General features: G+C 37.9%; 2 protein-coding genes across 3 annotated transcripts; both read right to left on the reverse strand.

The window, feature by feature from the left end:
- Positions 1 to 7,404: 7,404 nt before the first annotated feature.
- On the reverse strand, positions 7,405 to 9,505 carry LOC124963415 (regenerating islet-derived protein 3-gamma-like). 2 transcript variants are annotated; one of them, XM_047523152.1, is made up of 5 exons: positions 9,430 to 9,505; positions 8,752 to 8,870; positions 8,410 to 8,547; positions 7,710 to 7,836; positions 7,405 to 7,472 (listed from the first exon to the last, which is right to left on the reverse strand). In XM_047523152.1, exons 1-5 carry the CDS (start codon positions 9,503 to 9,505, stop codon positions 7,405 to 7,407), a joined length of 528 nt encoding a protein of 175 aa, XP_047379108.1. The 2 variants fall into 2 exon arrangements, with proteins under 2 accessions (XP_047379108.1, XP_047379110.1); XM_047523154.1 differs by lacking the exon at positions 8,410 to 8,547.
- A 4,059-nt stretch (positions 9,506 to 13,564) lies between these two features.
- Positions 13,565 to 15,730, reverse strand: LOC124963412 (regenerating islet-derived protein 3-gamma-like). The gene is made up of 5 exons (XM_047523147.1): positions 15,652 to 15,730; positions 14,974 to 15,092; positions 14,663 to 14,800; positions 13,923 to 14,049; positions 13,565 to 13,632 (listed from the first exon to the last, which is right to left on the reverse strand). Exons 1-5 carry the CDS (start codon positions 15,728 to 15,730, stop codon positions 13,565 to 13,567), a joined length of 531 nt encoding a protein of 176 aa, XP_047379103.1.
- Between the last annotated feature and the right edge of the window lie 10,135 nt (positions 15,731 to 25,865).

Genomic DNA, 25,865 nt, shown 5'->3' on the forward strand with positions numbered 1-25,865 from the left:
ATAAAAGAAGTAAAACTCAAAAAATAAACAATCTAACCCTACAGCTCAAAGCCTTAGAAAAAGAAGAACAGACCACCGCCAAAAGTAGTAGAAGACAGGAAATAGTTAAACTCAGAGCTGAAATCAACGAAATTGAAACAAAAGAAACAATACAAAATATTGACTAAATAAATAGTTGGTTCTTTGAAAAAATAAACAAAATTGATAAACCTTTAGCCACACTAACAAAGAGAAGATGAGAGAAAACCCAAATCACTAAAATTCGGAATGAACAAGGAAATACCACAACAGACACGACTGAAATACAAAACATAATTAGAAGCTATTTTGAAAATCTATACTCCAACAAAATAGAAAATTTTGAAGACATCAACAGGTTTCTAGAGACATATGAATTGCCTAAACTGAAGGAGGAGGACATACACAATTTAAATAGACCAATTTCAAGTAATGAAATAGAAGAAGTCATCAATAGCCTACCAACAAAGAAAAGTCCTGGACCAGATGGGTTCTCAGCCAAGTTCTACAAAACCTTTAAAGAAGAGCTCATTCCAATACTTCTCAAAGTATTCTATAAAATAGAAGAGGAGGGAACCCTCCCAAACTCATTCTATGAAGCCAATATTACCCTGATACCTAAACCAGACAGAGACACATCGAGGAAAGAAAATTTCAGACCAATATCCTTAATGAACATCGACGCAAAAATTCTCAACAAAATTTTGGCAAATCGCATACAAAAACATATTAAAAAGATAGTGCACCATGATCAAGTGGGTTTCATCCCAGGGATGCAAGGTTGGTTCAACATCAGGAAATCAATAAATGTAATTCACCATATCAATAGACTTAAAGTCAAGAATCACATGATTATTGCGATAGATGCAGAAAAAGCATTTGATAAAATACAGCACCCCTTCATGCTCAAAACACTAGAAAAAATAGGGATAGTGGGAACATTCCTTAACATTGTAAAGGCCATCTACGCTAAGCCCATGGCTAATATCATTCTAAATGGTGAAAAACTGAAAGCATTCCCTCTAAAAACTGGAACAAGGCAGGGATGCCCTCTTTCACCACTTCTATTCAATATCATCCTTGAAACTCTAGCCAGAGCAATTAGACAAACCAAAGAAATTAAAGGGATACGAATAGGAAAAGAAGAACTCAGACTATCCCTATTTGCTGATGATATGATTGTATACTTAGAGGAACCAGGAAATTCCACCAGAAAACTCTTAGATCTCATAAGTGAATTCAGTAAAGTAGCGGGATATAAGATCAATGCACATAAATCTAAGGCATTTTTACACATAAGCGATGAATCTTCAGAAAGAGAAATCAGGAAAACTACCCCATTCACAATAGCTTCGAAAAAAATAAAATACTTGGGAATCAATCTCACAAAAGAGGTGAAAGACCTCTACGATGAGAACTACAGAACACTAAAGAAAGAAATTAAAGAAAACCTTAGAAGATGGAAAGATCTCCCATGTTCTTGGATAGGAAGAATTAATATTGTCAAAATGGCCATACTACCAAAAGATTCAATGCAATTCCACTTAAAATCCCAATGATGTACCTTACAGCAATAGAGCAAGAAATTATGAAATTCATCTGGAAGAATAAAAAACCCAGAATAGCTAAAGCAATCCTTGGCAGAAAGAGTGAAGCAGGGGGTATCGCAATACCAGATCTTCAACTCTACTACAAAGCAATAGTAACAAAAAAAGGTGGATCAATGGTACAGAATAGAGGACACGGACACAAACCCAAATAAATACAATTTTCTCATACTAGACAAAGGGGCCAAAAACATGCAATGGAGAAAAGATAGCCTCTTCAACAAATGGTGCTGGGAGAATTGGAAATCCATATGCAACAGAATGAAACTAAACCCATATCTCTCACCATGCACGAAACTAAACTCAAAATGGATTAAGGATCTCGGAATCAGACCAGAGACCTTGCATCTTATAGAAGAAAAAGTAGGTCCAGAGCTTCAACATGTCGGCTTAGGACCAGACTTCCTCAACAGGACTCCCATAGCACAAGAAATAAAAGCAAGAATTAATAACTGGGATAGATTCAAACTAAAAAGCTTTCTCTCAGCAAAGGAAACTATCAGCAATGCAAAGAAAGAGCCTACAGAGTGGGAGAAAATCTTTGCCAATCATACTTCAGATAGAGCACTAATCTCCAGAATCTATAAAGAACTCAAAAAACTCTACACCAAGAATGCAAATAATCCAATTGACAAATGGGCTAAGGAAATGAATAGACACTTCACAGAAGAAGATCTACAAGCAATCAACAAACATATGGAAAAATGTTCAACATCTCTAGTAATAAGAGAAATGCAAATCAAAACCACCCTAAGATTCCATCTCACCCCAATTAGAATGGCAATTATCATGAATACAAGCAACAACAGATGTTGGCGAGGATGTGGGGAGAAAGGTACACTCTTACATTGCTTGTGGGGCTGCAAATTAGTGCAGCCACTCTGGAAAGCAGTGTGGAGACTCCTTAGAAAACTTGGAATGGAACCACCGTTTGACCCAGCTATCCCACTCCTTGGCCTATACCCAAAGGACTTAAAATCAGCATATTACAGAGATACAGCCACATGAATGTTCATAGCTGCTCAGTTCACAATAGCCAGATTGTGGAACCAACCTAGATGTCCTTCAATTGATGAATGGATAAAGAAACTGTGGTATATATATACAATGGAATATTACTCAGCCATAAAGAATGATAAAATTATGGCATTTGCAGGCAAATGGATGAAACTGGAGAATATCATGCTAAGTGAGATAAGCCAATCTCAAAAAATCAGTGGACAAATGATATCGCTAATAAGTGGATGATGACACATAATGGGGGGTGGGAGGGGTTAGTGTTAGGGTTAGAGTTAGGGTTAGGGAGGGGGGCAAGAATGGAGGAAGGAAGAACTGTATAGAGGGAAAAGAGGGGTGAGAGGGGTGGGGGGGAAGGGGAAAAAAATAACAGAATGAATCAAACAACATTACCCTATGCAAATTTATGATTACACAAATGGTATGCCTTTACGCCATGTACAAACAGAGAAACAACATGTATCCCATTTGTTTACAATAATAAAAAAAAAAGAATAAAAAAAAAAAAAGAAACATGTCTGTTTTCTACCAATCAGAAAGCTAAGTTCTGAAGGATTTTCCACTCTAGCATGACATTTTGCTATTTGTACATAGGTGCTTATCAATTTGGAGAACTACTTGAGACTTGGAGTGGATACTTAAAGTACTCTACATTTTATTTATTATTTATCTATTTTTATACTATAAATTTTAAATATAAATGATTAGCTGTAAATTCATATCTTAGTCACATGTAGAATGTTTACAATGAAGTCAGATTGAAATTGGAAGAATTTTTGTCATCTTTTATATCCTCATATAGACAAGGAATGACCATTTTTATCCTTTCTTGGGGAAAGGGCATAATCAGAAGATGTGATGGACCTTCAGTAAGAGAAGTTCTGTTCTCTCTTCTCTTCTGTTTTCTCTTCTATGATTGTCTCCCCAGATGACTTTGGTATTCTCTTGATCCCCCCCTGGGCCACTTCATCCTTCCTTTACAGTCTCTCCTGGGAGGTTTTATTTGGTTCCCTCTGCTTCTCAAGGACATGGGAGCTGGGCACCTGGGAGCACTCAGAAAACAGTGCAGTTTCACTTTTGCCTGAAGAAAAGTTTGTTCTGATTGTAGGCAGGCTGTCTTACGTTGGCAGTCCCAGCCCCTGACTAGAAGAGCTTCTCCTCCTGCCAGGCCGCTCTCTGAGCCCACCATCCTGAGTCTCAGTGTTCTGGGCTGCTTTGCTCACTTGCTGTGCTGTGATTTGTTTTCCTTCAGGTATTATTGTAACAGTTCTTTCCCATCTAATCTGGGAAAACCATTCAAGTTGAACTGTGATTGAGGGGCTCTGTAAGAAGGTCCTCTATTGCCTCCATCTCCTTTTCCACATCAACCTTTTCTACTTTAATAAATATGAATGTTTTCTAGTGTCATTTATAATGGTTCAACCACATTCAATCCAATAATTGTACCACAATATCACAAATGTATCTAGTTTGCCGAATATCTCTACTATCTTGCATTTTCATTTTAGAAAAGGTAAAAATAAATAGTCCTTTAAATAAATGACTTTAAATGCTCATAACCATAACATTTCTTTTTCTTACTCTCTTCCTTTTAAGAGAGTCAGAAGACGAAAATGAATGGCAGCAAAGAACTGGTTATAGATTCTCTAATTATTAACCAATCACATAATAGTCACTGGCTTATAGACCCAGAATGCCAAAAATCTTATTATAGTTTTAGGTAAATTAAATATTAGGTTGGTGAACTCATTTGTTTTCCCTCAGGTATTATTGTAACAGTTCTTTCCTATCTAATCTGGAAAAACCACTCAAGTTGAACTGTGATTGAAGAGCTCTGTAAAAAGGTCCTCTATTGCCTCCATCTCCTTTTCCACATCAACCTTTTCTACTTTAATAAATATGAATGTTTTCTAGTGTCATTTATAATGGTTCAACCACATTCAATTGAAAAGAGCATTGAGATCCAGTATAAATCTGACTTAGAAGCATTTTCAAAATATTTAATAATCTAAAATATCACAAATTCTTCCAGGTCCTTTTATTTCTCTCTCCTTTCATTACCCAAAGAAGAGGGCAGGATTTTTATTTTATCTTCCCCATATAGCTCTTTTCCCATGTACTTGCTGAAATATTAAATCTCTCCAACTTTTGATTAGAAAATCATGTCACCAAACTTCAGATGTCTTTAGGGCTGGATGGTTATTTTCAGAAGGTGTCTAGGAATGGCTTACTTACAGAGTTATTTAAGCAAAAAGAAATTAAGAAGCACTGATAATTGGCAAAGAAAATTGAAGAAAAAAGTGAGGAAAATGGGGAAAATTATATTTTATAGATGCCAAGCGTCAATTGTAAAGTGACAAAAGGAAAGTGGCTGATTGCTGACTGGAGAATGATGGATGAGGAACATCTTCCCTCTCTGTTCAGGTCTGTACTTTGATTCTTTTGATGGAAATAATATGGTGTTTGAGAATTAATAGATAAGGAAAAAGACTTAAAGCATTTGATAAGCCCTTTAATCCTATTTGATTATGATGCCAAGTCTTACCTTTTCCCAATTGTCTGCCTGAATGTGTGTGCATTTGTATTTCCTGACCACTTACCTGGCTCCATTGCTCCATCCCTCTTTCTGTAATAGAACCCTGGCATTCCCCCAAGAAACCAAACCCTCCCACCTACTGAGAGATTGGGTTGGCAATAATCACACCCTAGGACCCCGGACAGTTTATAACTCATCTGATTCAATCAACATAACATATTGTCTTTGCTGTCATCATGATACTAAGTTACACAGTAATTCAGTTTTCAACAACTGGTCCATCACATGATCCTGACATGGTGATTTCTCAAGTTTGTCTAAAAAGAAAGATGCTCAGAATTTTTCCTTTACATATTTAAAAAAAGAGTCTGTAAGTTTTTCTCTTCAGTATTGATAAGGAATAAGTATCCCCAGCTGCTTCTGGGGATACTGCCCAAGCTGTGAAGGAAAGTCATTAGGAAAAGAAGTTTACAGATAAAATGAGAGCACACACAAGAGAATCCCAGAGAAACGGCAAGTGAGCCCTGAGTGAAGTTTGTGAGCTACCTTCCTGCTAGGTTTTTTTTCAGTTATGTGACCCACATACATCTTCATATTTTAAGACCCCTCAGTAGATTACCCATATCACATATAAGTGAGATCAAGCAGTATTTGTGGCTCTGTGCTTAGATTATTTCACTTATTGCAGTGTCCCCCATGTTTATTCATGTTGTCACAAATGACAGGATTTTCTTCCTTCTAAAAATTGAATGGTATACTGTTGCATACACACCATGTAAAGAAAACCTATTTGTCCACAGATGGATACTTAGGTATCCATATTTTGGCTGTTATGAATAATGCTACAATAAATAAGGAAGTTGGAGAAATGCTTTTATTCAACACGATGATTTCACTTCCTTTGGATATTTACCCACAGTGGGATTACTGGATCATCTGGTATATATTTCCAATGTCTTGGGGAAACTCCATACTGTTTTGCATAATAAAAGGTTTAATCCACACAGGAAGGCTCAGTGTCTAGGATTTCAGGGGCCAGTCTAGAGATAGGATGGGCACTGAGATTGAGTCTGTGGGGCTTGTCTGGCATCTGGATTTGCAGGAACTGGCCTGGCTTTGAGGCAGTCCTGGCAGTGTGGTTTGTGGGTACTAGATTAAAGTCCAAAGCTGTACAGGACACATTGTTATTGTTGAGAATCTGGAGACTGAGTCTACTGGGCTAGATTGGAGCCTGGGGTCAAGGGGTCACCCTACAGTTTTCTACAACAGAGGACTTTTTGGAACTTGGGGCAATGGGAGCTAGTGTGGAATGAGGGGCCTATGGACTCAATCCATGGTTACCAACCTGGAAGGCCTTTGGGGGCCTGCCAAGTACTGGGATTAACTGGGGTGAGCCTGCTGTTGGGGTCCAGAGTAGATCTGGATATACATTTTGCTCTTCTTCCACTGAATGAAGGATAACTCCCTAAATTCTGTACAGTCTGGAGTTAGGGAAAGGCTAACATGTACAATGTAAAACTGTCTTTCCTACCATCTTCAATACACCTATTGTTATTTTTTGTTACACCAATGTACTGAAGTCTCTTCTCCAGACTCCTTTACTCTTGCAAAGACATTTTTTTGTTAATGAATTTTGTTTTTCAAATGGATATTTCTATGAGGACATAAGTGCTGAGAGTCCTATTCAGCCTTGTGGCTAATGTTACTTTCCAAGAAATATTGTACTAAACACAATTGGAGCATCTTCAAGGTGGTTGTGTCACACCATCATTGACATGGCCTGGAGGAATGCATGGGCAGTGGATGTGTGGAAAAGCAATGTCGTCATCTGTCCACACCGACCCCTCCACAAACAGGGACCTCACTCCCATCACAGTTACACTGCTCAGGATGCAACATTAAGCATGTTCCCTTAGGCCTGGTGGACTTAGGAAGGGGAAAGTTCATTTACCCAACCACTTTCTTCCATGTCCTCAGGCATCTACTACAAAAGTGGTCACAAAAATCATATAAGTTAAAATTTTTATTCTCTCTAAGGTCTCGGTCATGAAATACACAGAAGAGTCTGAAATGAGGGTTAGGATGAGGCAAGAGAAGGGAAGATCAGGACAAATTGGTCAATGGGAATGTTGGGTGAATACGTCCTTTTAGGGCAGGTCTTTGTACTTGGTCCTTTGTGCATGATGAGCATCATGAGAAACACAGGATGGCAACTTTCCACCTGCCCTAGTCCTTGAACTTGCAGACATAGGGTAACTCTCTATCACAGCTATAATCTCTCCACTTCAGGAATCCTGGGGAGGAAGAAGAGGTAAAGTGAATGGAACTGGTGGATCTTGTGAAGCCAATGGTTCTTGCCTAGCCATTTTCCCCAGTGTCCAACTCCACAGGAAGGAAACTCAGAGAATGGAGAGATGAGAAGACAAACCAACATTGCATTTCCTAGCTCAGGGGGTTCCTTGAATGGCAGGCTCAGGAATGGGGAGGAGAGGAGGGAAAGACTGGACAAAGGTGACTCCTCTAATGCTTACCTGAGCTCCGTGACAGGCTCCCACAATAACCACGATCTGAAGGAGTGGAAGGATTCCTCTCCCAGTTTAGGTAATTCAGCACATCAGTGCTACTCCACTCCCATCCAGCACCATTGGATTCTTGGCCCTTCAGAGTACAGGATGAAACCAGGTGAAGAATGTGGTCATTAGAGCTCTGCTAGCATGGTTCTTTCACCAAAAGACCTATGGTTCCCATTCTCTAATCTAATCTAATGGATTTTGGTCTGCTTTTCCACATGCTGCCTAGAACCCTCCACTAGGATGTACTTCCTGAATTCTCCTACTCTAACTGGAATATGTCAATCAATTATCAAAAGTTATCTAAACATAACTTGTGGCATGCAAATAGTTAACTCTGGACCTCAAAGATAATCTCTATTGTATATAAAAAAAATGGGAATCTTAACTTCTGGAGGAATCTTTCATAATAGCCTGTGCAAACTGCCTGAAGCTCAGAGAACTGATTTCTGAAGCCTCATGTGAGAATTGTGTAAAAGTTTACAACAGGCATATTAACTTCATCTTATGACTAGGGATGTCCTCAGAACTCAGCTCAAGGACTTGCCTTGGCTAAAAATTCACCCAGAATCTGAACTCTCTCTTCCCTAACGTTCTTCATGGAAGACACAATAAACTGCCAATAGCCCCTTGAAATATAACAAACAATATTGAATCTTACCAGTGTGGGATCATGGAGACCAATCCAGACATACTGGTAGTTGTTCACACTGCTCTTGACCAAGGAGGACACAAAGGATGCTTCGGCCCCACTGAGCACAGAAACAAGGTGTCCTTCGGACCGTTTCTGGCAGGCCAACTGCATGGTTGAGAAACAAGAAAATGAAAGGGAGCCTGAGACCTTACTAGAGTTGGGCAGGGTAGAGATAGGTGAGAACAGTGTCCCGTGGAAGTTAAGGGTGTTCATCTCATTCCCAATGAACTCTGAAGATTTGATCCCACCTCCCTCTGTGACACACGTGACCTTTCCCCTGTCACCCCAGCCGCACCACTCAGCACTCACATCTGCATCTACCCAGGATTTGGGTGTGCTAAACAAGGCATAGCAGTGGGAGGCATAGGCCTTGGAGCCTTTGGGGCAGCTGATGCGAGGAGAGGGCACTTCCTTCTGGGTGTCTTCACCTGGGTGGAGGGAGATACAGAGAGGGATGGGGTCAAATGAAGAATGGAGGTTGGTGGGAAGGACAACTTAGGGAATGCTTATGAGGTCTCCTTCTGGGAGGGAAACCACAAGCCTCATTACCTCTCAGCTCTGCTCATGCTTTCAGGAATTTTCAGTCTCACAGGGGTCAGCCATGCTGTGGAGCACCTCTTCATTTCACTCTTTCCCCTTACTCAATAGTCCACGACTCCTCCCAGTCTGGGCTGACAGTCCCCACAAGGGACTTCTCCAGTCTTTCACTTTTCCTTGCACTTCACTATGGCCCTTTCACACTTGCCCTCTTTCCACTCACAAATTTAAAATTTCTGACAGAGTGGAAAGCCACCTCTTTCCATTGATGATGCACCACTCCGGGGCCTCCCACCACTGTCAACCTGAAGGAAGGCAGGGCCATGGAGGGACAGCAGGCAGTTTCCCTGAGTGTGGGCACACCTCACCTTACCCCATAAAGGAGCCTTCCTCCCTTCCTGGATCTCAATGCTCACAGGAAACCCAGGGCTAGAGGCAGAGAGATCTCACCTTGCACCTGAGACAGGAGCATGAGGCAGGAAAGCAGCATCCAGGACATGCTGGGCAGGGCCATGGGAGACAGCATCACGTCTGTGAGTGAGGAGACAATCAGATCACTGAAGGAAATGTGCTCAGAGGGAAGACATGCAGAGACCCCACTGCATCTTGCCTTTCTTTTGTCCAGTCCTGCACAGATAGTTTGGTCTTAGTGCTATTCATGCCCTTCTATAAACCTGGAGAGAACTGGAAAATCTGTGTTCTCTGGTCTTGCTGAGAGCTCCCTGGCCAGCATTTGCTTAATCCCCAGAACTTCTATGTTCTTTGAGGACAGGAACCACCCCCACCTTGCTGCCCTCTCTGGTGATGTGTGAGGTCCATCCCCTGCAGAGCTCAGCTCAGCTTCTTTCAGCCCTTACTTACCAGTCTTGCAAGGATCTGGGATGCTTTGTTGGGGCAAAAATAGCTGGACTTTTATAAGAGGATCTGAGGGAGGGGTGTTGGAAGGAGTGGGAGGAACGTGTGTGCAGGCGGGGGTCATGGGAAGGATTTGCATGGATTCAAGAGATTCCCACCAAGGGGAGGAGAGTTTTCCTGGCAGACCTGGGAATCAGAGCAGCTGTTGCCTGCTTCCTTTAGCAGGCCAGCTCTATCTCCAGGGCAGGTGAAGTTTGAACTTTCCCCACACCTCCCAGATATCCCATTCCGAGAAACCCAAGAGAATGACTGTAGCCCTATGGTGGAAATTATGCTGTTACACAGTGTTGCAAATATTATGACCTTGTGTATTGAAGGAAATGAATATCAGCAGTGCATTTTAGATCATCCGGAGGAAGTTGCTCATGTGGGCATATGTACACTTTTCTTTATACTTGTCTAGTAACATTTCATACAAATTAATAAATATGAATTGAGTGGGTTAGGGTTAGAAATTGGAAGTATTGGTGATCACCTTGTTGTTAAAGGCAAAGAAAGAATTTAAACCCAGGCAAGAAGTAATGACTTAAGAGTTCCTATATCAACTTTGTGGCAAGATGCAAAGGAACCTGGAATTAATCTTGTAGGTCAATAATTCAGCAAGACTCTAAGGAACAGAAGTTGAATGGACTTTCCTTCCAGCTGCCTCTGTGTGGGAGCTCTGGGAAGTAACTCCTGGTTCATTGTAATTGTGAGCTGACAGTTTGATACCTCTGAGTAGCAGCCTCAGATTTTGATCACATACTCAGGGATCTTCAAGACCCTTTCATAGTGGTTCGAAGTTTTAATTTTCAGTGTTAGAGTAAAATGTTATTTACTATTTCTACTGTGTTGACATTTGCAGTTGACTGTGTTAAAGAAATGCTGGTTAATTGTCCTGGAGCGTCAGAATTAATGAAGGTAGAGTCATTAACCTGTGTCCCTATAACCATGCACTTGGAAAAAGCAAAGATGTTTTCACTTAAATGTGCTCTTGAATTTGGTGAAACATAATGCCAAATAAAATGAGTCTCAACCCTTTCGTTTTAATGATCTGTATGACTCAATGGGTAATCTGCCTATAGAGGTTCTATTGAGAAAAATAAGCCCAACTGAAATAAGGAATTGTGATTTGCCTTTTTCTACATTATCTGTTTCCTCCAAAAACAGACGGATGATATTCTAGTATTAAATATGGGTATTTTGCTAACATTTTCAACATGTTCAGTGTTAATGAGTACTTTTTAAAAAATTCCTGTTTTAATGCTTATTATTTTAAATACCAGAAATTCACATGAATAAAAATTCCTTGGGGTACTCAATTATTTCTTTTGCTGTACTGGGGATTGAGCCAGGGGTGCTTTATCACTGAGTTACATTTCCAGTGCTTTCTGTAAATTTATTTTTTATTTTGACACAGGGTCTTGCTAAGTTTCCCAAGTTATACTTGAACTTGCTGTCTTCCTACCTCATCCTCCTAAGTAGCTGAGACATGTGCCACTGTGCCTGGCCATAGTTTTTAAGACTGTAAAAGTGTCTTGTGATTAGAACAGCTTGAGAGCCACTGACTTACATATAGCACCAACTCCAAAGAATACAAGAGATTAAGACATATTTTTATGTTACAACACATGGATATAATCAGCAAAGTTCAGAAGGTCAGAAACTCTGTGATAAAAATCTCCATTTCCCCAGAAAATGAGTATGATAAACTAAAGCAATATAAAACTCTTGACATTCGAGAAATACTCACATGGTTAGATCCTGATTCAAGCAAAACAAAGTTAAAAACTTTTATGAGATTATTGGGTATAAGTTCCTCTCTCCCTTAAGACATTACTGTCACTCATTTTACTGAGTAAAGTGCTATGAGCATCCAAAGACTATTGCTGTTATTTATTTAAACTAATATTATCTCTTATCTTGATTAAAAATAAGAAAATTATTCACTATTCATTTTCTTGCTTTTCAATGCTTTTCTTCAAAAATATATGAGTTATTGAATCTCTGTCATTTCCCTTCACCTGGAAGAATTTATTTTTACAATTTTTGCGTAGCAGGTCTTTTGGAAGTGAGTTCCCTTAGATTTTGTTCATCAGATAAAATCTTTTTTTCCTCCCTTTTTTTTTTTTTTTTTTTTTTTTTTTGGTCCTGAGGATTGATCCCAAGGTTGCCTAATCCCTGAGCTACATCCCCAGACCTTTTTAGATATTTTATGTAGAGACAGGGTCTCACTGGGTTGCTGAGTCCCTCTCTAAATTGCTAAGGCTGGCTTTGAACTTGCGATCCTTCTGCCTCAGCCTCCTGAGCCATTGAGATTACAGGCATGCGCCACCATGCTCAAATCTCCTTCACTTTTGAAGAATAACACTAGGGTCTATGAAATTCTAGCTTTTCCCTTTCAACACACTAGATCATTCATTCTTCCCATGTTTTCTGTTGAAAAGTCTAATTACTATTCTTTTTCCTCTATAGGTAAGCTGTCCCCCAAACCTCTGGTTTCTTTCAAGATCTTTTCTTTGTCTTTCGTGATCTGCATGCATTTTGAATATAATAGGCACAGATTAGATTTTTGTTATTCATCCTACCTGGCATCCCTGAGCTTCCTGGATCTAGGGTTTGGTCTAACATTAATTTTGGAAAATGCTTATGCATTCTTCAATTGTTTTTTTTCCTTTCTCATTTTTCTCTTCCTTCTAGTTCTACTATTATGCATATGTTTTACCTTTTGTAATTATTTCACAGTTCTTGACTATTCTGTCCCAAGTTTTCATTCTATTTTCTCTTTGCATTTAATCTTGGTAAGTTACTATTAACAAATTTCCAAGCTTACTGATATTTCACTTGGCCATGTCCTGTTGACTTATGAACCAAAGATATCCTTCATTCCTATTAGAGTGTTTTCTATTTGTGGCATTGCATTTTGATTCTTTCATGGAGCTTACATCTCTCTGCATACATTACTCAATTTCCCTGCCCATTGTTTCTTTTTTCCATCGATTCCATCATAACATTAAGTGTACTTATTTTAATTTCTGGGATTATATATAACTCCACAGTCTATGCCATATCTGAGTCCAGTTGCTGTGCTTGCTTGGTTCCTTCACACTATGTTTTCCCTTGCTTTTGAACAACTTTGGTGTCTCATATCTTACTGTAATTTACAAAAGTCACAATTCAGGGAAAAATTATTACTCTCAGAAAATAATTTGAGGAGAAGCACTGTTTAAACTATGACAGACTTCCTTAAGGTTGCTGATGTCACACCATGAAGGGGACATGGGCGGTGAGTGTGTGGAAGAGCAGTGCCGTCATATGTTCCATGAACACACAGTACTCCATGAGCAGGATTAGGCATTTTCCCTTGGGCTTAGATGGAACTGAGAAGAGGAAAGGCTTTCTCCTCAACCATTCTCTCCCCCATCCTAACCATCCTTAGACATAAAAGCACACAAGTATAACTTATAACTTTTATTTCTTTCTAAGACCTCAGGTCACCAAAAACAAAACAAAACAAAAAACACAGAAGAACCTGCAATGAGGGTGGAAGGATGAGAGGAGAGGGAAGCTCAGGATGAGGCGATCAGGTCTGGGGGTTTCCAAGGAATGCTTCCATGGGTGGATCTTCACCTTGGACTCTTGTTCATGTTGGAACTATGCACAAATTCAGTCAGTTGGTCTCTCACCTCCCCTAGTTCTTGAACTTGCAAACATAGGGCAACTCTCTATCACAGTTGTAATCTCTCCACTTCAGAAATGCTGGAGAGGAAGAAGAGGTAAAATGATTGAGAGAGACAGATTTTGTGATATCTCAGGTTCTATCCCGGACTTTCAGATTCTCTCTCATCTTCTTCAGTGTCTGACTACAGGGGAAGAAGACTCAGAAAGGAGACATCAGAAGAGATGGGAGAAAACAAATCAACTTTCTGCTTTTGCTTGCATGAATAAACTTTTGATTTCCGCTCAGAAGGACTCCCTGAAGGTCAGGTCCAGGAATGGGTGAGGAGAGATGGGAAAGACCTGGCAGAGATGACTCATCTAATGCTTACCTGAGTTTCGTGATAGACTTCCACAATAACCACGGTCTGAAGGAGTGGAAGGATTCCTCTCCCAGTTTAAGTAATTCAACACATCAGTACTACTCCACTCCCATCCAGCACCATTGGGTTCTTGACCCTACAAAGTACAGGATGAAGCCAGATAGGGAGGTGAAAAATTTGAGTTCTGCTTGCATGATCCCCTAGCTGGAATACCTGATTCCCTCCCCACCTTCATGGACTTTGACCTTCTCCACAGGCTGCCTAGAGATCTCTGATGGGACATTTTCCCTGAATTCCTGATTCCTATAAGAAAATCCCAGTCAATTGTTACAAGAGGATTGGAACCACTCAAAAGTTATATGGAACTTGCTTAACATAATTGGAGATGTATTTGTGAATATTCTCTGAAACTCAAAGACAATATCTGTTTGAAAAAAAAGAAAATATGGATCTTATCTTCAAATTGTATTCCCTTAGAAGGGTATGCTCAGACTACCTAAAGATCAAAGAACTGATTTCCAAAGCCTCACATAAAAATAGTATAAAAGTTGATTGACAACATTAACTTCATCTGATGACAGAGACTTCCACAGAACTCAGGTCTGCAGATGGCCTCCAGGACTTGCCTTCACTCCAAATATCACCCATAGTTTGAGTTCTATGTCCCCTCAGGGTTTTACTGGTATAGGAGAGTAAGCCTTGGTAACAATAACCACTTGAGACATAACAGAAAGAATACTGAATCTCACCAGTGTAGGGTCATGGAGCCCAATCCAGACATATTGGTAGCTGTTCACACTGCTCTTGACCAGAGAGGACACGAAGGATGCTTCAGCACCACTGAGCACAGACACAAGGTGTCCTTGAGACCGCTTCTGGCAGGCCAACTGCATGGTTGGGAAGCAAGAAAATAAGAGAGAACCTGAGGCCTCACTAGAGAAGGACAGGATAGAGGTAGGTAGAGTAAAGGGAATCATCCCAGGAACCCTGGAGGTTGGACACCTTGCCCCTGGGACACATGTGACCTTTCCCCACCCCAGCCGCACCACTCAGCACTCACATCTGCATCTACCCAGGATTTGGGTGTGCTAAACAAGGCATAGCAGTAGAAGGCATAGGCCTTGGAGCCTTTGGGGCAGCTGATGCGTGGAGAGGCCAGTTCCTTCTGGGTGTCTTCACCTGAGTGGAGGGAGATACCGAGAGGGTTGGGGTCAAATAAAGAATGGAGGTTGGTGGGAAGGACAACTTAGGGAATGTTTATGAGTTCTTCTTTTGGGAGGAAAACCACAATGCCCACTAGCGGTGAGTTTTACGTATGCTTTGAGGAATTCTAGATCTCAAGATAGGCCAACTATATTTTGGAACAACTCCTTTCATTTTGCCCTTTCTCCATATTCAGTAGTCTTTGATACCTCCCACTTTGGGTCCTTCAGTCTTTCTCCTTTCCTATAGTTCATTACTGACCTTTCAGTTTCCCTCTTTAAAACTCTCCACCCCAAAACATATATTAGAAGTTTTTAACAAAATGAAAAACCACCTCATTCCACTGATAATAGACCACACTGGTGCTTTCATCACTATTAATCTGAAGAAAGGCAGGATGATGGAGGGACAGCAGACAGTTTCCCTGAGAGAGGATGTACCTCACCTTACCCCATGAGACATACAGGACCCTTCTTTCTCTTCTTGGATCTGAACACTCATAGACAGCATAGTGCTAGAGGCAGAGATATCTCACCTTGCACCTGAGACAGGAGCATGAGGCAGGAAAGCAGCATCCAGGACATGCTGGGCAGGGCCATTGGAGACAGCAGCATGCCTATTAGCGAAGAAACAATCAGATCACTGAGGGAAATGTGCTCAGAAAGAAGACATGTAGAGACCCCGTGGCCTCTTTTTTTTCCTTTGTCAAAGTCAGTATGGGTACATTTGATCTTGGTCATACTCATTCTTTCCTGTAGACCTGAAATGAACTGGGGAATCTAAAATCTCTACTATTTCTGAGAGCTCCTTGGGTAGCCTTTTCTGAGTCTCAGACCTTCCACATTCTCTGAAAGAACAGGTGCCCTCCTCCACCTGCTCATTTAATCCCTGAGCTTCTAGAATCCCTGCCATCCATATCCTATTCTTGCATTCCTACTTACCTGTCTGGTAGTCACCTGGGGTGGTTTGTAGAATCAGGAATGATGGATTTTATAAGAGGACCTGAAGGAGGGGCATTGATAAGAATATCAGGAATGTGTAGGCATGACTGAGGTCATGAATACGGCTTGGCATTGATTCAAGGACTTCTTAGCACAGGGAAGCCTCTCTTCCTGGAAAGTATTTAGAATTGTTATAGCTTGGGCTTCTTTCCAGTTAGTATGCCAGCTTTTCTACCACTAACAGGTGAATTAATTTGTTTTCTTCATGTATTTCCTTGTCATGGGCATATCTCATGAAATTTATTAACATTTTAAAGGTGAAAATCCAAAGTTCTTTAGACAACTCAAGCATTTACTTCTATACATATATTACATATATTTCTTTTGACCTTGTGTAATAAGATTCAATAAGTCATGGGTCAAAAGTGAAGGTGAGTGTAAGAATTACATGTGGCAGAGACAGGTAAGGATAGAGAGAACTGAAACTATGATAATGATGGTGATGGTGATGTTTGAACATGTTTGTTAATTTATTTAAAATTCTAATTATCAGTGTACAGGGATGCCTTTTTCCCCACATCCACTACAATACCTATTATTGCTTGTGTTCTTGATAATAGCCATTCTAATTGGAGTAAGATGATATCTTAGAGTTGTTTTAATTTGCATTTTTCTAATTACAAAAGATGTTGAACACTTTTTCATATATTTATTAACCTGTATATCTTCTTCTGTAAAGTGTCTGTCCAGTTCCTTGACCCATTTATTGATTGGGTTCTTTGTATTTTTGGTGTAAAGTTTTGTAAGTTCTTTATAAACTTTGGAGATTAGTGCTCTATCCAAAGTGCACTTGGAAAAGATTTTCTCCCACTCTGTAGGCTCTCTTTTCACTTTATTGATTGTATCCTTTGCTGAGAAAAAGCTTTTTAGTTTGAATCCATCCCACTTATTGATTCTTGCTTTGATTTCTTGCGCTTTGGGAATCTTGTTAAGGAAGTCTGGTCCTAAGCCAACATGATGAAGATTTGGGCCTCCTTTGTCTTCTTTTTGGTGCGAGGCTAACAATCAGATGAAAGAACCTACCTTGCCTTTCTTCTGAAAGATGTAGCTTTCCTAATATATAATGACAATGTGATAGAAATAGGAGGCAATGAGGGAGCACAAAGCAAAGTGGGACAGTGATCAAGTGATGTATATCGGAGGAAAACAAATAGATACTTAAAGAAGTCACAACAGGATTGCAGAAAATTATGAATTTTAACCTACTCCCATAGAAACCAGACTTCTACTGCAGTGGGATATTCACTACTTCTAGGCTACTAGTGAACTCACCCGCAAGTTCCATTGCATTCTTACTGAGAGAATAGCCAGCTTCATGTACCTATATTTAAAAAAAAAAATTTAGTTTAGGTTTACTTCTGAGTCATCAATTTGTCACCTCAGAAAAATGTACTATGTGATCATACACTTTGGTTCAGTCTCATATTTGCCAATCTAGGTAAAAGGTAGGGTTAAGGTTAGTATGTGTAGGTTGGCAGGGATTGTAATGAGGTTGTGCAATTAAGGTCTTAATTCATGAACTCAATATCCAAAAACCAAGATATTTTTCTCTTTTTTCACAAATGGACTTGAAAGTGTGTAAACACAAAACAATTACTGTAGTGAACACATGGTGGATATTTGTAAAGTTTAAAAAACAAAATATCATCATTGTGATAGTTTGGGTGATTTGGGAAATAACTACATTAAAAGATTCATTTAAGAAAAAGTGAATAATAGCAATCACAAATCCAAAATGGAATATGTCTCCAACATTGAAAAATTCAATATCACAAAAGAAAGTTGTTTTTTTGTTTTTGTTTTGTGGTACTAGGGATCGAACCCAGGGTCTGTGCTTGTAAGGCAAGCACTTTACCAACTGAGCTATCTCCCCAGCCCGAAGAAAGATTTTTAACACTAAAAGACTCTAGAGAAATATAAAAACCAAATCTAGCAAGTAAACTGAGTCTTATTTAATGAGTCATCTGGAGGACAATTGGGAAAATACAAATATGGACTGATATCTAGTTATGCTAGAATTTAAAATTTTCTTTCTTGTAATAACAATAGAGTTAAGTAAAAATTTTCTTACACTTCAGATATTTATTATTTATATTTTTATTTTGAGGCATTTGCAGTAAAATGTCATTATATTTGCAGATTTTGAATTCAAGAAAAGATGTGTATGTGGAGAGAGAGATAAAAAAAGACAAATATTGTAAAATGATAACAGGTAATAACCTAAGTGGAAGATATAAGGATGTTCATACTTACTTTCAACTTTTCTGTGTATTTAAAAATTTCCAAAGAGTATATTATAATTTAACTTACAAGACCCCATTCAGTGATAACACATATGCAGTTTTCCCATCATTATCACTAATTAGAAATAGTAAAATAGAGCAATATTATTCTTTATATAAACACATTAAAGTGAAAATTTATAAATCTAAATAAAATATTAAAGTACTATAAATAAATAATAAAAATATATGAAGTGTTCCACTGTTGGGCTACCTAATATATGACTGTATAAACAAATAAAACAAGGAAGCACAATGATATAATCAGTATTCTATGTCTAGTCAGATAAAGTAATTACATCTTCAGAGTTAAAAAGAGTGATCAAGTCATCAGACTCCACCTTTCAAAGCAGAGCTTGAATAACTTTGAGGGTAAAATACCTGTGCATTCATATATCTGCAAGGTGGTTTGCTTCATGCCACAACCTGATATCTTCAAAGGCATGAGCCAAGTTATGGGGGCTCTCCAGGGTCTCTTTTCCTTCTCAAACTGGACTTTTTACTCTCCTAAATCTGTCGCATTATTACACAAAGCACAGTTAAGCTCAGGTCCTTCCTCAAGAGTTCATTAAAACTCATTTGCTTTGTTTTTATTTGAAAGAATGGAACATTTTAATATACCTTAAGGTTATAATATCCCTAACTTCAATTTAAGACTTGTTTCACATGGTGACACACTAAGACTAAAGCTGAGTCATTTTTGTTTCATTTATAGTTGTTCTTTGTAGCAATACTTACTAGCTAGGCAGTGGGTGATTTCTTCAATATTATACTTACTAGGCTGAATTTGGGTTATTTACAATTCACTTCTTAGCAAAAAGAAATCCACATTCTTGGAATAACCAAAGCTAAATTTTAGGGAACTGTGTTTGCCAAAAGATAAGATAGCTTATTTGTATGTTTTATCTCTATTATCTTCCTAGTTAAATAATATTTTCAGATAAGTCTTTATATAGTTAGTTTTAGAATCAGGAAATGATCCCTTTGCAAGAGTCCCGTTTATTTGTTCCAAGGATAGCAGAACGCAGAAGGTTCCTGGAAGAAGTTTCAGCAGGGAAAATAGCCTTGAAATGTACCTTCCTGGAGATTTATCAGTAAAGCACCCTTCTTTGAGATATATTAATCATAACTCCAGGATATTACCTTAGTCACTTTATCTTATCCTAAGCCTGTCAGAAGAAATGAGAAATTATTAAAATGAGGTTCCATGTACCTTCTAAAATAAGGCAGAGTGACAAAACTTCCAAGTCCCGGAAGCCAATAAGCAAAGTTATCAAAGAATTGGAATGCTGATGCCACAGTTACTGGAATTTGGGCAGTCATATGTAATCAATGAGCAGTAACTGTCCTATGACCTGTGTAGTTATTGGAGGCAATAAAGTTTTTTTTATCAGAAAATTGTGTCAATTTTTATTTTATTTCAAACTCTCACATTGATTTTGGAAGAGTTTTCTGCTACATGTCACATTAGCTCTTCTAATACGCCTACTGGGTATTTTACAAAGGCTACTGCTTATGATTAAGTTTTATTTTAGGATAGGCTAGTCATAATACAAAGTTTTCTTCATTTGGGGAAAAAAATTGAATTTGTCTCCTCCTGATTAGCATCAGTTATACTCACATAGCTTGTTCATCTGCAGATCTGAACTTTATTTCCAGAGTTCACATTTCTATTGGTAGAAAATAAAAATAAGAAAAATGTCCAAAATAAAATTTATTTAACTACTTTTATGATACCCAAAACATGTATATCCTTATAACCCAGAATTAATAATCAAACCTTGCAATCTGTGTATTTAATTGTTTAAAGAAATAAAAAAGCAAAAAGAAAGAGAAATGAAGAAATAATAGAGTCCATTTATATCACTCCTAAGTCCCACTTATCTTTCTATTTCTCCATGGATTAGAATTGAATGCTAATCATTTTTCTAATTTAGGCTTTTAATAATTTATTGTATAGAGATACATCAATAAAATATCTATATTATAATTTCATTTTTAGGTTTATATACATGTATCCTATTTCATGTAACATTCTGAGATTCTTGTTAATTCAAACAGAATTTAATGTCTATTTACAGAGAAATAAACAGTTCTTATTATTGATTGGAAAATATATTTATTTGTATATGTATTTAACAACTATGTAGCCATTTCTCTACTGGTGGAAATTTACCATATTTTATTGGCTTAAAAAAAAGGAATTTGTCACATTTAAAATCAATGAAATCTGAATACAGTGCAAATAGCAGCAAATATGTTTTCCATCTTTGCTATGTAGGTCAAAATACATAAACTTCTATAAAGGATCAGATATATCTGTGGGCTATCTCTGCTCTGACATAACTACTCAATTCTGCCATTGTGGTGTGAAAGTAGCCAAAGACATTAAATAAATTTTAAAATCTGCATTTTAGTCCAATATTAATTATGAACATTGAAATTTAAATTTATACACTTTTTCTGTGTCACAAAGTATTATTCTTCTTTTGGTTATTTTCCCACAATTTTAAAATACAAAATATTATTCTTAGTTCATGGGCCATGCAAAAACAGGCAGTGGGCCAGGCATGGTGGCACATACCTGTGAGCCTAGCAACTCGGGAAGCTGAGACAGGAGGATTGTGAGTTCAAAGCCAGCCTCAGCAAAAGTGAGGCACTGAGCAACTCAGTGAGACACTGTCTCTAAATAAAATAAAAATAGGGCTGGGGATATGGCTTAGTGATTGAGTGTCTCTGAGTTCAATCCCCAGTACTCCCCTTCCCCCGCCAAAAAAAAACAGGTAGTGAGACAAATCTGGCCCACTGACTAGTTTTGCTGATATGTGCTTTATAGAAAATGATAATAAAATTAATCAAATAATAACAATATAATAATAACAAAAAATTAATTACAATTTGGTAATAGCTCTGAATGAAAAACACACAGAATATCGAGAGCATAAAACTGAAAAGAACTGGTCTTTGTAGAGTGAGAACAAGTTGATTTGATTCCAAAGCGCACTGATATTGATCATTTTTATTCCATTTGGAACTGAGAAAGAAAAGGACTCAGGGAAAAAAAAAACATTAATTTCAAGTGTACTTTCTTCCAGATAGTTTAACAAGTTCGGATGAATCTAAGCAGCATTTGTGGGAAGCAGCAGTTTGAAAACAAAGGTCAGTTTTGGATGCCCTTTTTCCCAAGTAGTTTCCTCCTGCCACCTCAAATAAAGTTCAAATTCCAACTGAAACTTATGTTCAAGAACATTAAAAGACAGGTTAAATTTCAGGTCCAAAGTCCATGTCTGCATCCAAGGTCCACGCTGAATATGTATGACCAGAAGGAGATGTAGGTCTTGGTTCGAAGTCCCTGTATAAGGATAATGTCTATGGTCAAGGTCTAAGCTAAATTTCCATGGTTCAAGATTTTGTCCAGATTCTAGATCAAAGTCCAATAGCAGGCCCAAGAGCTATATCAAATCAATACATTTCTGAGTTCAAGTTCCAGTGTTTAGGTTGAGGTAGAGGTTCAGGGTCAAGGCAGAGTTCCAAAGTCCAGATTCATATCTATGTCTAGCATTGAGGTCATGTCCAATTTCCATGTGCAAGGTCATGTCCAGGTGAAGATCTGAAGTCTAAGTTCAGTGTAAAGGACTAAAGTCCAGCCCATGACCATGGCACATAATTAAGTTTAAGTTCATGGTATGGACGAATATGAACCCAATAGTTAAATCTTATATTCAGTTCTAATGTCCAAGTTCAAGTGCTAAGATCAGATTAAGATACAAGGTTAATGTCTAAGTCAAAACCTAAAATGAGAGTCCTGATTCAAGGTCCAAACTTGAATTAATAGTTCAAGGTAAAAGTGAAAAGTGCAAGGTCCAATTCCAATGTATATATTCAGTACAGGTTTACAGTCCGTGTCCATAGTTTAGATCCAATGTACACATCCAAGGGTCTCAGTCCAAAACCCAAGCCCAGGTCTATGTCTCATGTCAATTTCAAATTTCAAGTATATTCAGGTTCCTAGTTTTCCTTCTCTCTTCTGTCCCATAACGTCTTCTCCTTTATGACATCCATCATCTTCCCTTGATTTTATCCTCCCTTTTCTTCCTCTCACCCCGATTCCACATATGCTAATTCACCAGCATTTCTCTCCCTTCCAACCTAATAATTATTTCATTCCCCTTCATGACACCAACTAATTCCCTACAGTATTTTCATTCATTCTTTCCTTTCTCCTGTCTTGTGACACATGCTGATTCTCCAATATTTCTAAAAACTTTATAACAGCAAGAAAGCTCAGAAATATGTATTCCTCTCAACTTCACCTTCTTATCATGGATCTTTTTGGTCTGTTGCAGCAAGAGTGAAAAATTGAACCTGAAACAAGAGAAATAAGGGAAACAAAATAAGTGAGGTCCTGAATATGGTCAAGGACTCATCCTTCAAGTGAAGAACAGCACGTGACAGATTTACCCTGATGATGTGAACAAATATCACCTAGCTGGACTTTAATACTTAATGAACTCTAATATCTTGGTACTAAATATAATTGGTGAACATGCCTTTTCTGCTTTTTTCACCCATCTGGCTATAGAATTTATAAAATTATACACTAGAAAACCATGTTCAATGTCATTTGTTAATAATACAGGATATGAAATCCTTCACAAGGAGATATTAGCTATTGTATGTTATTACTAATAAAGTGACAAGATCAGAATTGGAAATTAGATTTGTGATTCATGCATACACGTATTCTCCCAAAGATCTCCAAGAGTATTACTAAAAAATCATAAATAATCAAATAAAATATTAATAATATATTTTATTAAAAATGAAATAAATACAAAATCTTTAATAAAATAAAGTCCAAAGACAGAACTAAGAAAAAGCATTGTGCCTTATACCAAAAATACACCCAATACATAATGATTTTCTAATTGTAGGAAACAGGAACACACAGCTCACAGCAAAGTAAATGTAAGATTTTTAATTGCACAAAATGATGATCAACTTATAAATACACTAGTGCCTCCCAAAGTAATAGCAAACTAAAGCTACAGTGAACCATATAGCAACCTTCTGTTCTTTCTGCTCAATATTTCTGGAAACCTAAAAGTGTTTTTAAAAAAAATTCTATTAATTAAAACAAAACTATTCTGAATCTATCAAATTGTCCAAAATCTAGAAGTTTGATTATAAACTGCACACAGGACTGAAGGGAGGGAAGATAAATTGATGTCATACTTCCCCCTGTATAGGGCAATTTGGACAGATTTATCAAATTAAAAAATACATATTCCTTTGGACCTACAGTTTTACTTCACATTATATTCTTCTCATTATATTCAATTATATTCCCATTCTATTCCCATTATACACAATTGCATACACGCAAAATTACGTATTTCTAAGGTTGCTCATTGCAGAGTATTAGTAACTGGAGAAGAATGGAAATAACCTAAATAGGCATCTAAATTTGTATTGAAAAGAAGAGTAAATAACCTGGAATATTTATTCAGTGAAACACAATCTATACTCCTTCCAACAGAAGTGTTTTGGAATTCAGAACTTTTGGATTAAGAAGTTACACGGTAATTTTATAATGCAAGAGATTCCCAGGAAGATCTGGGCTAGCACCTCAACTACATTCACATTCTGAGGCAATTTATTTGAAAAATCACATTAAGTGATATGTATAAAAACCATAAGTTTCCTCACTTCAGGTCAGGTCGTTCAGTTCAGAGAGGATGGTATTGCATTTCCTGGCTTAGGCAGAATAAGTTCCCTTCAAGAAGTCGGTGATGTAATTCCTCAAACCTGTCTGGGGATTACATGGCATTACCTTAGATCACATACATTGCTTAAATGACAAAAGGAACTTTACAAATGCAATTAACATTACGGACATTGATGGGATTTTCATGTATTCTCTGTGTAGGCCCAATTTCACTAATTATATAAACCATTAAAAATGGACAACTGTCTCTGGCCGGAAGAGGATGAAGGCAGAAAAGATGAGGATGAGAGATGTGGCAGGAAGAAAATTACAGAGGACTCGGTGCACCATGGCTGGCTTAAATGGGGATGGGTCAAAAAGGAATGCAGTTGTCCATGAGAAGCATAAAAATGTCAGGAGTGGTGCACACTTGTAATCTCAGCAGGTTGTGGCAGGAGGATTCTAAATTTGAAGTGATCCTGTGCTAAGAAACCCTATATGAAAATTAAATTTGAAAAGGTCTAGGAATGTAACTCAATGGTAAAGTACTTGCCTAGCATGTGTAAGGCCTGGCATTTGATCCCCAGTACAAAAAAATAATAATAATAATTAAAAGAAAAAAAGAAGAAGTTGAGAGACTTTGACAGTCAACAAGGCAACTGAGCCTGCAAGCTGCAGTCTTACAAAGTCTGAGAACAGGATTCTGCTAACAACTAGAATTAGCTTGAAAGCAGATTCTCATTTAGAGCCTCCAGTGGATTCAAAATGGAGACACTTTAAATCTGACCTAGTAAAACTGGAAGCAGAGAACCAGAGATCCACATCTAACCTACAGAACTATGAGCTAATAAATGTGTGCTGTAGCCAGGTGCGGTGGTGCATGCCTAGAATTCCAGAGACTCAGGAACCTGAGGCAGTAGGTTCACAAGTTCCAGGCCAGCCTCAGCAGCTAAGTAAGATCCCGTCTCAAATGAAAAATAAAGAGGACTGGGAATGTTGCTCAATGACAAAGTGCCCCTGAATTTGATGCTCAGTACCAAATAAATAAATAAGTGCTGGTTTAGGAGTCTAAGACTGTGGTAATTTGCTCAAGAAGCAATAGAAAACTTAAACAATAACCAGACCAGTAATAAAAATACTTTGTTTTTAATGGTTTTCTTTTCATCTTTTCTTTTAAATTTTTTAATTTCAGTATAACATATATGCAGAAAAGTCCACAATTTATAAATATAAGCTTTAATAAATTTTCAATAACTGTATACATCAGTGTATCTAGAACACAATTGAGAAATAGTACGTTGTCAATCTCCCAGAAAAACCACTTGTGCTTTCTTCCAGAGTCCCGACTTAAATATGTGAGTTTGACCTCTTACATAAATGGAGTCATAAAATATGTAGTGTTTTGTGTCTGACTTCTCTCAATCAACTTTACGTTTATGAGATACACCCAATTGCTTCGTGTAATCATAGATTATTCATTTAAATAGTTGTGCCACATTACATTATCTGAATAGATGGCCCTTTATTTAATTCTTATACTATTAAATTTTAACCAAACACTGAAAAAGCTTTTGATTTTTTGAGTAGTAGAGCTAGAAATATTTTAATACATATCTTATACACACTATTCTTGGATGTTGTAGTAACTTTTTCAATGCATGCCCAAAAGACCTGAAAAGAGCAATTTTAAAGACAGAAAAGTTTGTTTGGGGTCTCACAGTTTCAGAGCCTCAGTCTATAGAAGGCCAACTCCATTGAT

Source organism: Sciurus carolinensis, chromosome 13, assembly GCF_902686445.1.
Source record: "Sciurus carolinensis chromosome 13, mSciCar1.2, whole genome shotgun sequence".
Taxonomy (NCBI): Eukaryota; Metazoa; Chordata; class Mammalia; order Rodentia; family Sciuridae; genus Sciurus; species Sciurus carolinensis.

Bases quoted from the DNA above. Each gene is read 5' to 3' on its own strand.
- LOC124963412 (XM_047523147.1), bottom strand. From the start codon at position 15,730: ATGCTGCTGTCTCCAATGGCCCTGCCCAGCATGTCCTGGATGCTGCTT. The intron at 14,050-14,662 runs GTGAGATTCAGT...TGTACTTTGTAG, and splicing joins GGCTCCATGACCCTACACTG to GGTCAAGAACCCAATGGTGC. The intron at 13,633-13,922 runs GTAAGCATTAGA...CTTCCTCTCCAG, and splicing joins AAGTCTATCACGAAACTCAG to CATTTCTGAAGTGGAGAGAT.
- LOC124963415 (XM_047523152.1), bottom strand. From the start codon at position 9,505: ATGCTGTCTCCCATGGCCCTGCCCAGCATGTCCTGGATGCTGCTTTCC. The intron at 8,871-9,429 runs GTGAGATCTCTC...CCCTCCACCCAG, and splicing joins GCTCCTGTCTCAGGTGCAAG to GTGAAGACACCCAGAAGGAA. The intron at 7,837-8,409 runs GTAAGATTCAAT...TGTACTCTGAAG, and splicing joins GTCTCCATGATCCCACACTG to GGCCAAGAATCCAATGGTGC.